The sequence below is a fragment of the Entelurus aequoreus genome, linkage group LG12 (genome assembly GCF_033978785.1).
Source record: "Entelurus aequoreus isolate RoL-2023_Sb linkage group LG12, RoL_Eaeq_v1.1, whole genome shotgun sequence".
Lineage (NCBI taxonomy): Eukaryota > Metazoa > Chordata > Actinopteri > Syngnathiformes > Syngnathidae > Entelurus > Entelurus aequoreus.
Window position 1 is genome coordinate 7,923,023 of NC_084742.1, and position 14,532 is coordinate 7,937,554.

Consider the following 14,532-nt stretch of genomic DNA (forward strand, 5'->3'; position numbering starts at 1 on the left):
GATACTTGATACAGTTAGTCTTTTAGCATGCTAACGTTTGCGTCCTAGTATTTTAAACATGTTTTTCAAGTACACATCCCACGGTATAATATTTTTGATACACGACGCATGTTACAGTTAGCATTTTAGCATGCTAACACTGCATCCTAGTATTTTAAACACATTGTTCAGTTACACATCCCACGTTATAATAGTTTGATACTTGACGCATGTTGCAGTTAGCATTTTAGCATGCTAACATTTGCATTCTAGTACTTTTCAGGTATACCATATAGTGACGTCTATTTCCCTTTGTTTTTTAATTGCTTTGTTTGCTGTATAAACTTATTGATGTTTATAGGTGGACATGTTTAAGATCTGTCCAGGAACACCGGATGAAAAACAGCTTTTGGCAAATTTTGGTGCATCAAGTGCAGCAATGCTGATTATGTACACTGTCTCTGTCAAATAAGCCAAAACATACAAAGTAGATGTACAAATAATTATACCGTTTGTTTTGAATGAAATCCAGCTAAATTGCACAAATAATTATACCGTTTGTTTTGAATGAAATCCAGCTAAATTGCACAAATAATTATACTGTTTGTTTTGAATGAAATCCAGCTAAATTGCACAATCAGTCTAAAATGGGACAATAGAACAATTGCAAAAAAAATATATATATATGTAAATACATTTGCTGTGAAAACCTAACATTTGAAAAGGACACATTATTAATGCACCTTTTTTTAGTGATGGATCACATGAGTAATGCATTCAATTCGACAGCTGTGTAGTCACTGAAATGTATTAAATGGAAATTATTTCGGAAAAAAAATAAATACACGCTTATATAATCAACACATATTTTTTAAGGCTGACTGATTTAAAGTGGAAAAATAAAGTAGTATTTTTGCAGTTTTTGGGAAGCTGACTTTTTTTTTTTTGTCACGAGTGTCGAGAATCCTTAGGGTTTTAGAAATAGAAATGTATTCCCGAGGGGCTCCTTTGGTACCTTGCTGCCTCCATGAGGACCGGGGTGCAGGATGGAGGACTTCCAGGGAATGGACTGGCTGTGATGTGGAAGTGGTGGGGAGGTGGTGGTGCTTTTTGGCGGTCTGTCAAGGGGGTCGTCAATGCTCTCCGTAGTGCAAGGGTGTGGAGCGGGACTCTTGTTGCGTCATAGGGCCTGAGGGGAGACAGGAGGGGAGAGGTATGGCGGGTCAAGCTCTTGAAAGTCTCCAGTCTGGATTCTTTTTTATATGCGGTGCTAAATCACTCTCTGCTCTCGTACTACAATAATAATATCAAATGTGGGTGTAAAACCTGGGAACGGAGCCGTAATGCGATCATGGTGCCAGTTGAAATGGACCAGCTGGTTATCAAAGTGTCACATTCAACTGCCTTCAAAATGAGCTAAATGATGTTTTTCTGCTTACTAAAAGAAAAATGGTGCGTTCATTTTCTATTCTTTTGCTTGGATTAATCGTTTAAACCAGGGGTGTCAAACGTACGGCCCGCGAACGGGTTTTATCCGGCCCGCGGGATGAGTTTGCTAAGTATAAAAATGAGCCGACATTTTTGAATGAAAGAGACTGCTGTTCTAAATGTGTCCACTAGATGTCACAATATCAATCAATCAATCAATCAATCAATGTTTATTTATATAGCCCTAAATCACAAGTGTCTCAAAGGGCTGTACAAGCCACAACGACATCCTCGGTACAGAGCCCACATACGGGCAAGGAAAAACTCACCCCAGTGGGACGTCGGTGAATGACTATGAGAAACCTTGGAGAGGACCGCATATGTGGGTAACCCCCCCCCTCTAGGGGAGACCGAAAGCAACGGATGTCGAGTGGGTCTGACATAACATTGTGAAAGTCCAGTCCACAGTGGATCCAACACATCAGCGGGAGTCCAGTCCACAGCGGGGCCAACAGGAAACCATCCCGAGCGGAGACGGGTCAGCAGCGCAGAGATGTCCCCAACCGATGCACAGGCTAGTGGTCCACCCGGGGTCCCGGCTCTGGACAGCCAGCACTTCATCCATGGCCACCGGACCTATGCAACTCCCCCTCGCAAGGGACAGGGGAGAAGAGGAGAGAAGAAAAGAAACGGCAGATCAACTGGTCTAAAAAAGGGGGGGTCTATTTAAAGGCTAGATTATACAAATGAGTTTTAAGATGGGACTTAAATGCTTCTACTGAGGTAGCATCTCTAACTGTTACCGGGAGGGCATTCCAGAGTACTGGAGCCCGAATAGAAAACGCTCTATAGCCCGCAGACTTTTTTTTGGCTCTGGGAATCACTAATAAGCCGGAGTTCTTTGAACGCAGATTTCTTGTCGGGACATATGGTACAATACAATCGGCGAGATAGGCTGGAGCTAAACCGTGTAATATTTTATACGTAAGTAGTAAAACCTTAAAGTCGCATCTTAAGTGCACAGGAAGCCAGTGCAAGTGAGCCAGTATAGGCGTAATATGATCAAACTTTCTTGTTTTTGTCAAAAGCCTTGCAGCCGCATTTTGTACCAACTGTAATCTTTTAATGCTAGACATAGGGAGGCCCGAAAATAATACGTTACAGTAATCGAGACGAGACGTAACGAACGCATGAATAATGATCTCAGCGTCGCTAGTGGACAAGATGGAACGAATTTTAGCGATATTACGGAGATGAAAGAAGGCCGTTTTAGTAACACTCTTAATGTGTGACTCAAACGAGAGAGTTGGGTCGAAGATAATACCCAGATTCTTTACCGAGTCTCCTTGTTTAATTGTTTGGTTGTCAAATGTTAAGGTGGTATTATTAAATAGATGTTGGTGTCTAGCAGGACCGATAATCAGCATTTCCGTTTTCTTAGCGTTGAGTTGCAAAAAGTTAGCGGACATCCATTGTTTAATTTCATTAAGACACGCCTCCAGCTGACTACAGTCCGGCGTGTTGGTCAGCTTTAGGGGCATGTAGAGTTGAGTGTCATCAGCATAACAGTGAAAGCTAACACCGTACTTGCGTATGATGTCACCCAGCGGCAGCATGTAAATACTAAAGAGTGCAGGGCCAAGAACCGAACCCTGGGGAACTCCGCACGTTACCTTGACATAGTCCGAGGTCACATTGTTATGGGAGACGCACTGCATCCTGTCAGTAAGATAAGAGTTAAACCAAGACAAGGCTAAGTCTGACATACCAATACGTGTTTTGATACGCTCTAATAAAATATTATGATCGACGGTATCGAAAGCGGCGCTAAGATCAAGAAGCAGCAACATAGATGACGCATCAGAATCCATCGTTAGCAATAGATCATTAGTCATTTTTGCGAGGGCTGTCTCCGTAGAGTGATTTGCCCTGAAACCGGATTGAAAAGGTTCACAGAGATTGTTAGTCACTAAGTGTTCATTTAGCTGCTGTGCAACAGTTTTTTCGAGAATTTTGGAAATAAACGGAAGGTGGGAGACCGGTCGGTAGTTTACCATGAGGTCAGGATCGAGGTTAGGTCTTTTGAGCAGAGGATGAATAACCGCTTTTTTGAATGCTAGGGGAACAGTGCCGGAGGAAAGTGATAAGTTTATAATATTTAACACTGATGGACCTAATAATACAAACAGTTCCTTGATAAGTTTCCCAGGAAGTGGGTCAAGTAAACATGTTGTTTGTTTTATCCCACTTACACGCTGTAATAATTCCTCTAATGTTATTTCATCAAAAATAGAGAGACTATTTTGGAGGGCAGTGTCCGTCGTATATACAGTCGTATTTGTGTTAATAGAGCCCAGTTGTAGCTGGGATGCGTTGTCTTTAATCTCCTTTCTAATGAGTTCAATTTTCTTATTAAAGAAATTCATAAAATCATCTGCCGAGTGGGTGGAGCTACTGGGAGGAGTCCCTTGTTGGGTTAGCGATGCTACTGTACTAAACAGAAATTTAGGATCGTTTTTGTTGAGGCGGATGAGATTTGAGTAGTATTTAGCTTTAGCTAAGGTAAGCATGCGTTTATAAGTTATTAAACTATCACTCCATGCTTGATGGAAAACCTCAAGTTTAGTCGCGCGCCATTTGCGTTCCAGTTTTCTACATGATAATTTATGAGCTCTAATTTCTTCTGTAAACCATGGGGTGCGCCTTTTAGGGGCCCTTTTTTGCTTTAGCGGTGCTATACTATCAATAATTTCGCGCAAGGCATCGTCAAAGTTGTTAGTGAGTTTATCAATAGAGCCGACATAATTTGGGAATGGTGCTATTACCGAAGGCAGTAGGTCAGCAAGAGTCATCGTTGTGGCAGCATTAATGTTGCGGCCGCTATAGCAGTTATTATTATTATTAGCTTGTTGACAAAGAGTCAAAACTTCAAATTTTATAAGGTAATGATCGGACATTACTTTAGTATATGGAAGTATCATAACTTTGGAGGTGGTGACACCCCTGACAAGCACTAGATCTATTGTATTACCGTTGCGATGCGTGGGTTCATGTATTATTTGTGTAAGACCACAGCTATCAATTATGGTTTGGAGCGCCACGCACTGAGGGTCCGATGGGGTATTCATATGGATATTAAAGTCCCCCATTATGATTATATTGTCGGCGTGCGTCACTAGATCAGCAACGAACTCTGAGAATTCACTGATAAAGTCCGAATAGGGCCCAGGGGGGCGGTAGATAACAGCCAGGTCGAGAGGTAGCGGTGTGACAGCCCTCATAGTAAGCACCTCAAACGATTTATATTTATTATTTAGGTTAGGGGTAAGGTTGAAATTTTCATTGTATATTAGTGCGACACCCCCTCCCCTTTTAAGAGGGCGGGCAACATGCGCATTCGTATAGTTAGGAGGAGATGCCTCATTGAGCGCAAAAAATTCGTCCGGTTTGAGCCAGGTTTCGCTAAGACCAATGACGTTAAGATTGTTGTCTCTAATGACCTCATTAACCAATAACGCCTTGGGAGACAATGATCTTATGTTTAAAAAGCCCATATTATAGGTATTGGGCTGTTTTGACGAGTTTTTGTTAAGATTATCCGTAGTGGCAATATTAACAATGTTGCGTTTATTATGCGTAGTGCACTTTAAATAGTTTCGACCATATCTAGGAATTGATATGACGGGAATTTTCCGATTGTTTGCTTGGTGCTGCAATAGACTGGACATATCATAATTTGCCACCTCAGTAGAATGCATGTCCACCTCTGACACAGACACAACAGAAAAAACATTATGTGAATTGTGTATTATTCTAAGAGAATTGCTATGCGTACATGGATTATCCAGCCTGGCGCTGGCTAGTTCTAGCTTAACTGACTCCTCACCCGGACTAACAGACATTGTAATTGCCTGTGACCGGGCTTGCTCTAGTGTAGTCAGTCAAGTGAGACTTAAATAGTAGTCTATGTTTCTAGACAGGATGATGGCGCCTTCCTGGTTAGGGTGAAGGCCGTCTCTCATCAGCAAGCCTGGTTTGCCCCAGAAAGAGGGCCAGTTATCAATAAACGTTAGTCCCTGCGTCCTACAGTAGCTAGCCAACCACTTGTTAAGCGAGACTAATCTGCTATATCTCTCATCATTGCCTCTCGCAGGCAGGGGGCCAGAGACAATTACTCGATGCCTGGACATCTTTCTGGCGAGATCACAAGTCCTGGCTATGTTTCTCTTTGTAATCTCTGACTGTCTCATTCTAGTGTCATTGGAGCCAACGTGTACAACTATATTCGCATAATTAGTGGTGCGATTAGCCTGTCGTACGTGTTTACTAGGCCTGTTGCGAGTTAGCTCCCTAAGATTAGCTTCAATGTCAGGTGCTCTGGCCCCGGGGATACACTTTATTGTGGCTGGTTTGCTAAGCTTTATGTTTCGGGTGATGGAGTCCCCTATAACTAAGGTGTGGTGCCCGGTAGACTGGGGTGTAGGACTAGCTAAAGAGCTAAATCTATTATGCGTCTCAACCGGTACACCGTAGCTTGTAGGCCGCTTAGGACTGCTACAAGCTGGGCTAGTTAGCTCGCTACAGCTAACGCTAGCAGATGTGTCCGCAACATCTAAAGTTACGACATTACTCTGCTCTAACTGGCGGACACGGCCCTCTAGCAGAGCCAACCTCTCCGTGAGTATGGTGCAAGACGCGCAGGAAGCCATTACTCACAGTGTTTTCTGTCACCGAGTGAAGTTCCTGCTGTCCTCAGGGAAGTGGTCGCGGTCTGTAGGAGTAGCTTCTTACTGACCGGCGCTGCCTTTCTCCGCGCTAGCTTAGCAGCTAGCTAGTGTCCAGGTGTCTTTTCCTCTTTTTATCCACAATTTCTTCACTTTGACTTCCTCTTCTCACTCCATGCAAAGAATCAAGCCCCAGACAAACAAGATGGCGCAGCCAAAATGGACGGTGTGGAAGTCGCTGTCTCGAAGGTTCCACAGATATGCACGTCAAAGTACGCAAGCGTACAGATTTGACAACAGGTTTTTCAACACAACCATCAAATACTATGTTTTCTTCCAGGACTTTCCAGTCCCTCTCCAAACTCCCTCCAATATCAAATCTTTGTGTCTATGTAGATGATGCTACATATGTAAAAAAATAAAAAATAAACCACATGTGCACCAGTTAAGGAAAATGAGCAAACTACATAAATAACTAGGGATGATACTCGAAACCGGTTTTCCCGGTTGTTTGATAAGAAAAGAACAGAGTCCTCGGACTCGAATCCCTTTTTGAGAACCGGTACCCGTTATCGAGACCACTATAGTAAAGGAAAAGAGTTGATTCTTTATTTGAATCCCGTCCCGACCAGAAATGCTCCGCGGGACATCACAAAAAATGGCGTCACATAGCTCAGTCATTAAGCGCAGATAGGGAAAGCAGGAAAACAATGGACGGGAAAAAGCGTTCCAAGGTGTAATAAAGTTCAAAACAAAAGCTATAATCCATCGAATAACTTTACTGAGAGATTTTAGCAGGGTAAAACACATGACGAACACTTTTACGACCAACCGGAAACATAGCAACCAGGCTAGCAACGCACCTCCTTTACGGCAGCGGTCGCAACGTTCTTAAAACAACCGCAGCACATACATATATATACAACATATCTCCCTTTTTTAACTTTTGTTTTTCTTTCCTTGTAAACAAAACAAAATCACACTGTAGATGTGTTGTCTGTCTAATTATAAATAATGCAGACGAGGCGTGTTGGCTGAGTTCTTGACGTTTACTTTCACAGCGTGGCAACATGAAACACTTTTCGGGGCTACCGCGCATGCTCGTAACTCCCGTTGCATGCTGGGTAGTGTAGTTGTTATATTCTCTAGCTCTTTTTTTAGCTTTAACTTTTCATTTTTTAGCATTGTAACCATATTTGCAAATAACTTTTCTCTTCATAGAATTTTCTTTCAATAAATAAATAAAGTGCAAAAATGTCAAAGCATCATAACAAACAGTTATGTCAAATAGCAGCAGAAGTGCACTTTTTGGAGAGCTGTATTTTTTTCAGTTTTGTGCCCAAGGAACTGATTTTATTTAACACTATATTATTATTTATACACCTATAGTGATCACAGAGACAGGTTGTTTTTGTGTTACTGTATATATTTGTTTCTCTGAAAAATCCCACTTAATATACTTTGGGTAACAACAGTCAATATTTATTTATTTTATTTAATTTTTTTAGGTGGGTAACAGTCAATATTTATTTATTTATTAGATTTTATTTTTTTATTATATAATAAAAGTGAGCTTTTGTTAAACCAAATATTGTGTGTTTTTTTCCATATACAACAACCTATCTGGACTCGATAAGAGAATCGATAAGGAATCGGTTCGATAAGAGGATTCAATAATAGGCTCGAACTCGATAATTCCTTATCAAACATCATCCCTATAAATAACATACTGTAATTTGATTTTGGGTAACACTTTAGTATGGGGAACATATTCACCATTAATTAGTTGCTTATTAAAGTAACAAAGACTTTTAATTTAAAAACTTAAAATTAAAAACCTACTCAGTGGCCTTGTGGTTAGAGTGTCCGCCCTGAGATGGGTAGGTTGTGAGTTCAAACCCCGGCCGAGTCATACCAAAGACTGTAAAAATGGGACCCATTACCTCCCTGCTTGGCACTCAGCATCAAGGGTTGGAATTGGGGGTTAAATCACCAGTGAGCAGCGCGGCCACCGCTGCTGCTCACTGCTCCCCTCACCTCCCAGGGGGTGATCAAGGGTGATGGGTCATAAACAGAGAATAATTTTGCCACACCTAGTGTGTGTGTGTGACAATCATTGGTACTTTAACTTTAACTTTAATTTAGAGTTATTTGGACACTAGGGGAACATATAAGGGTTAGGGTTACTAATAAGCAATAATTCTGAGGTTATTGAGGGAAGACTCTTAGTTAATGGCTTACTGGTTGTATAATAAGGCCATGCAGAATAAGGCATTAATGAGTATTTAATACGAATTAAGAGCCAATATGTTACTAATTAATGGTGAATATGTGTTCCCCATACTAAAGTGTTACCTGAGTTTGATTTTTGTATCTTGCTAGATTGAAAATTAACACCAATGAGTTGACTGATGAACATTAGCACATAATTTATTTAGAAAGTATAAATAACAACAAATAAAGAAAGAATACTATTAACCGCAACATGTAAGTGTAAAAAAAAAACAACAACATTATGATTTGTACATTTTCAGAATGTGCTTGTTCTATTTTTAAACAAAGAAAACAATCTGAAGTTGTCTTTATTTTTAAGTTATCGTGCCGTGATTTTACCAGTCCGGCCCACTTGGGAGTACATTTTTCGCCATGTGGCCTCCCATCTAAAATGACTTCAAACGAACAATTTGCCGCGGGGACAACAAAGTCTTCAGGGAGTATACAGTAAATATGAAAAATGTGACTATTTTCTCCAAAATTAACAACAATGCATCGAAGTAATCTGGCATTGTGAATGTCTTAACTCATGCTCACGTACGTCATCATCCTTTTGCGCTATTCACCACGGCTCTACTATTTATTAGTCTTGCATTATCTATTAGTTATTTAAGTTGTTTTTTTTTGTAATTTAGTCATCCATCCATCCATCTTCTTCCGCTTATACGAGGTGGGGTCGAGGGGGCAGCAGCCCAAGCAGAGAAGCCAAGACTTCTTTTTCCCCAGCTACTTCCTCCCGGGGGATCCCGAGGCTTCCCAGGCCAGCTGGGAGACATAGTCACCCCAACAAGGCAGTAAAATGGCTGATCAAACAAAACAGAAGTCATCGTCAAGGACCCACTGGCTGGGGAAGCGAGCTCTCCAATCAGCTAAACAGACTCAATAACTTGGCCATTAAAAAGGTTCTGATTATAGAATAGTTGTATTCCTAATTTTATTTATATTCAGTTCTGATGTTTCCCCAGTGACCTTTAACATTTACTGTATGCATGAAAACTCATTTTATGCACATTTTGCAAAAAAATTACATAATTAAATCAAATTTAAAGAGTTAAAATACAAAATAATGTACAACAATATGAGATGTTATTATTTATGTTGAGCAAAACCGTTTTAAAAAAGTTGTACAGCCAAACATTTTTATACTCAACTGAGCTAGAATTATTTCGTAGTGTGTCATTGAAATTAAAATATTAAAATTGAACATGAAAAAACCTCTCCAAATATTTCATTTGGAGTAATACAAGCAATGTTATGGCCAAAAATGTAGCAAATATGTACAAGAATGGACAAAAAAGTCCAGTTTGAGGGTGAGTTTTTGTAACAAACAAAAATAATAAAATTCAGACTACCCTGAATTTTAAAAATGTGTGTATAGTTTTCGCACGACTGCTGCAACAAGCGCATTGGAGAATGGTGGTCTTTATTTCTTTTTAAAAACATAATTTTTTACTAATAAACACATGTTAAAATTGCAATTTCAATGTTGGAAAAAAAGAATAAAGGTCATGTCAAACCGAAAAATCCTTTTTTATTATAATTATTAACCCAAAATATGCAGTAAAGCTATAAAGTGTGTTTATCCTATCACTCGATTAATCAAACACAATAATCGATAAATTACTTGATTAATCAAACCAAGTAATCAATACTATATTAATCAAACACAATCATCGATAGATTACTCGATTAATCAAACACAATAATCGATAGATTACTCGATTAATCAAACACAATAATCGATAGATTACTCAATTAATCAAACACAATAATCTATAGATTACTCGATTAATCAAACACAATAATCGATAAATTACTCGATTAATCAAACACAATTATCGATATATTACTTTATTAATCAAAATGATTCCCGGGCGCGGCGCCGCTGCTGCCCACTGGTGTGTGACAATCATTGGTACTTTAATCTTTAAAAAAATAAAAATATCAATAGATTACTTGATTAATCTAACACAATAATCGATAGATTACTCAATTAATCAAACAATTATAGCTAGATTACTCAAGTAATCAAACAATTATAGCTAGATTACTCGAGTAATCAAACAATTATCGATATATTACTATATTAATAAAAAATATCAATACATTACTTGATTAATCTAACAATAATCGATAGACTACTCGATTAATCAAACACAATTATCGATAGATTACTTTATTAATAAAAAAATATCAATAAATTACTTGATTAATCTAACAATAACCGATAGATTACTCCATTAATCAAACACAATTATCGATAGATTACTTTAATAATCAAAAAATATCAATAGATTACTTGATTAATCTAACACAATAATTGATAGATTACTTGATTAATCAAACACAATTATAGATATATTACTCGATTCTACCTTATTAATAAAAAAATATCAATACATTACTTGATTAATCTAACAATAATCGATATATTAATCGATTAATCAAACACAATTATCGATAGATTACTTTATTAATCAAAAAATATCAATAGATTATTTGATTAATCTAACACAATAAATGATATTTTACTGGATTAATCTATTACAATCGATAGATTACTCGGTTAATCAGACAATAATGGAGAGCTCAGCTGTGCACTGTAGTAGACAAGCAAATAACCACCTGGCTCTCTGATGACCTGCACAAGATTACAGTAGCTGCATGTGGACTATTATAAACAGCTTTATCTACCTCTGCATGTGTAATCGCCCTGAAAAGGGAGATGTTTGAGTTATACAGATATGAGGACACAACTTCGTTCTGCTCACGTCTGTAATGACTGCAACAAACCAAACACCAAACATGTACAAGTACACAGTATTGCAACAAACATAAAATGCACTCCAGTATTATCATACGAATTTTGCATTCAAATAATCGAGTAGGTTTTCCTGTTCTTTGCACTAATAGACTTGACCTTAGTGTAACAGTATTTTGAAGATGTCTCAACAAATAAATACAAAGGTTCACCCAATACAGTAAGCCTATATTGTTTTAGGAACAAAAGTCACTTCCATCCATCCATCCATTTTCGACCGCTTGTCCCTTCTTTGGGGTCGCGGGGGGTGCTGGAGCCTATCTCAGCTGCATTCGGGCGGAAGGCGGGGTACACCCCGGACAAGTCGCCACCTCATCACAGACAAAAGTCACTTATCATTCTTTCTTCCTTTCTTTAGTTTATTTCGAACATGAACTCACTTACATCTTAATACATCACACAATGTCATATCATTTCATTTTACATCATGCCCGAAAAGGAGTAGGAAGAAGCAAAGCTTATTTAATCCTACCCCTTTCCCACTTCAAAGCGTTTACAATGATATAGAATCATTTACTGACCTTTTTATAAAATAAAATAACATCTATGAATTAGTATATACAACGGTTTTATAATATGTAATTAATTAATTCAGTCATTATTAACATACTGAGATGAAGAATATCTTATTTTAATAAGGTTAGAAGTATTTCTCATAATTCTTCTTTGTAAGCACTATTATTTTGAACAACCTCTTAAACTGCATCATATCAGTACAATTTTTAACTTCTTTACTTAATCCATTCCATAATTTGATTCCACATACTGATATGCTAAAAGTTTTAAGTGTTGTACGTGCATATACATGTTTTAAATTATTTTTTCCTCTAAGGTTATATTTCTCCTCTTTAGTTGAGAATTGTTGTACATTCTTTGGTAGCAGGTTATAGATTGCTTTGTACATCATTTTAGCTGTTTGCAATTTTACCAAATCACCAAACTTTAATATTTTTGACTTAATAAATAAAGGGTTTGTATGTTCTCTATATCCAACATTATGTATTATTCTAACTGATCTTTTTTGTAACACGGTTAGCGAATGTAGCGCACATTTGTAGTTATTCCTTAATATTAAACAAACTACACTGAATTAGTCCCCGAAACTGTATTAAATACACATTTCAGCAGCAATATACACAGATTAATAATTAACTACGCACAGTACCTTTCTATAAATGTAACACTGTTGATGCAGTTAGCATCCGCTTCAACATCGGCAGTGCAATTAGCTTTAGCATTAGCTTGGTCATATATAAAGCCTTGTCGACCGAAAAGACACATATCATAAAAATATACTCTTTCAAACATGTTTCAACACTATAAAGATACATTCGGGGGTAAAACTATTTACATAAAGACACTTGTACCTGAGAAGGGCGATGTTTGAGTTATACAGATACGAGGACACAACTTCGTTCTGCTCACGTCTGTAATGACTGCAAGGAGGAAGTCAGGTGTCCTCTAGTATAGCTCCCAGCACAACGCGCCCCCTGCTGTAGCCGTCCAGTACTACAATGGCTCTTATTAATGCTGGCATTACAATAACATTAGCTCTAGGGGTGTGGGGAAAAAAATCGATTCGGAATTCAAATCGCCATTCTCACGTTCAGTATCGATTCTCATTTTTCAAAAATCCAATTTTTAATTTTTTAATTAATCAATCCAACAAAACAATACACAGCAATACCATAACAATGCAATCCAATTCCAAAACCAAACCCGATCCCAGCAACACTCAGAACTAGGGATGTCCGATAATGGCTTTTTGCCGATATCCGATATTCCGATATTGTCCAACTCTTTACTTACCGATACCGATATCAACCGATACCGATATCAACCGATATATGCAGTCGTGGAATTAACACATTATTATGCCTAATTTGGACAACCAGGTATGGTGAAGATAAGGTACTTTTAAAAAATTAGTAAAATAAGATAAATAAATTAAAAACATTTTCTTGAATAAAAAAGAAAGTACAACAATATAAAAACAGTTACATAGAAACTAGTAATGAATGAAAATGAGTCAAATTAACTGTTAAAGGTTAGTACTATTAGTGGACCAGCAGCACGCACAATCGTGTGTGCTTACGGACTGTATCCCTTGCAGACTGTATTGATATATATTGATATATAATGTAGGAACCAGAATATTAATAACAGAAAGAAACAACCCTTTTGTGTGAATGAGTGTAAATGGGGGAGGGAGGTTTTTGGGGTTGGTGCACTAATTGTAAGTGTATCTTGTGTTTTTATGTTGATTTAATTAAAAAAACAAACAAAAAAAAACCGATACCGATAATAAAAAAACCCGATACCGATCATTTCCGATATTACATTTTAACGCATATATCGGCATCTCTACTCAGAACTGCAATAAACAGAGCAATTGAGAGGAGACACAGAACAATCCAAAAGTAGTGAAACAAAAATGAATATTATCAACAACAGTATCAATATTAGTAACAATTTCAACATAGCAGTGAATCAAAAATTCCTCATTGACATTATCATTAGATATTTATTTTAAAAAATAATAATAAAAAAGAACAATAGTGTCACAGTGGCTTACATTTGCATCGCATCTCATAAGCTTGACAACACACTGTGTCCAATATTTTCAGAAAGATAAAATAAGTCATATTTTTGGTTCATTTAATAGTTAAAACAAATTTACATTATTGCAATCAGTTGATAAAACATCGTCGTTTACAATTATAAAAGCTTTTTACAAAAATCTACTACTCTGCTTGCATGTCAGCAGACTGGGGTAGATCCTGCTGAATTCCTATGTATATTATAGAGAATTGTTTTGAATCGGAAAAATATCTTTTTTGGATCGAGAATCGAGTTGAATCGAAAAAATCGATTTATAATCAAATCGTGACCCCAAGAATCGATCTTGAATCGAATCGTGGGACACCCAAAGATTTGCAGCCCTAATTAGCTCCATACAGTACAAATAACGGTGCTTTTCTGTTGCCATAAACAATAAAACATTTTAAAGTTGCGAATATAAAATGACATACCGGTAGTAATACAACTCAAGAGCTTACTCTGCTACTTACAATCACTGTATTCTACTAGTAACTAAATTTACATCCTGTCACACATACGCTGATTAATACAACAATGGCTCTGTTGCTCCTGACTTATAAATAATTAGAAATACCAGACAAACCATCCCCACATTTCGTAAACACCAGCAGCACTAACTGGGTTTGTGTCATCAGGCCGGCCCCTGGCATAAACACTCAATGAGGTTCTTTTAGAGCAGGGGTTCTTAATTTTTTTTTACCTTGA

General features: G+C 37.8%; 1 protein-coding gene across 8 annotated transcripts in view; it reads right to left on the bottom strand.

Moving 5' to 3' along the window:
* Window positions 1-811: 811 nt before the first annotated feature.
* Window positions 812-14,532, bottom strand: part of tafa5a (TAFA chemokine like family member 5a) — a 684,328-nt gene continuing 670,607 nt past the window's right edge. For 4 of the 8 annotated variants that reach the window (XM_062064580.1, XM_062064579.1, XM_062064581.1 and 1 more), the window contains one exon: window positions 813-1,168. In XM_062064580.1, the coding sequence (XP_061920564.1) occupies window positions 1,160-1,168 (9 nt within the window). In that variant the 3' untranslated portion in view covers window positions 813-1,159. Of the gene's footprint in view, window positions 1,169-14,532 lie in introns of all 8 variants that reach the window. The other 4 variants (XM_062064576.1, XM_062064575.1, XM_062064578.1 and 1 more) reach the window with 3 other exon arrangements.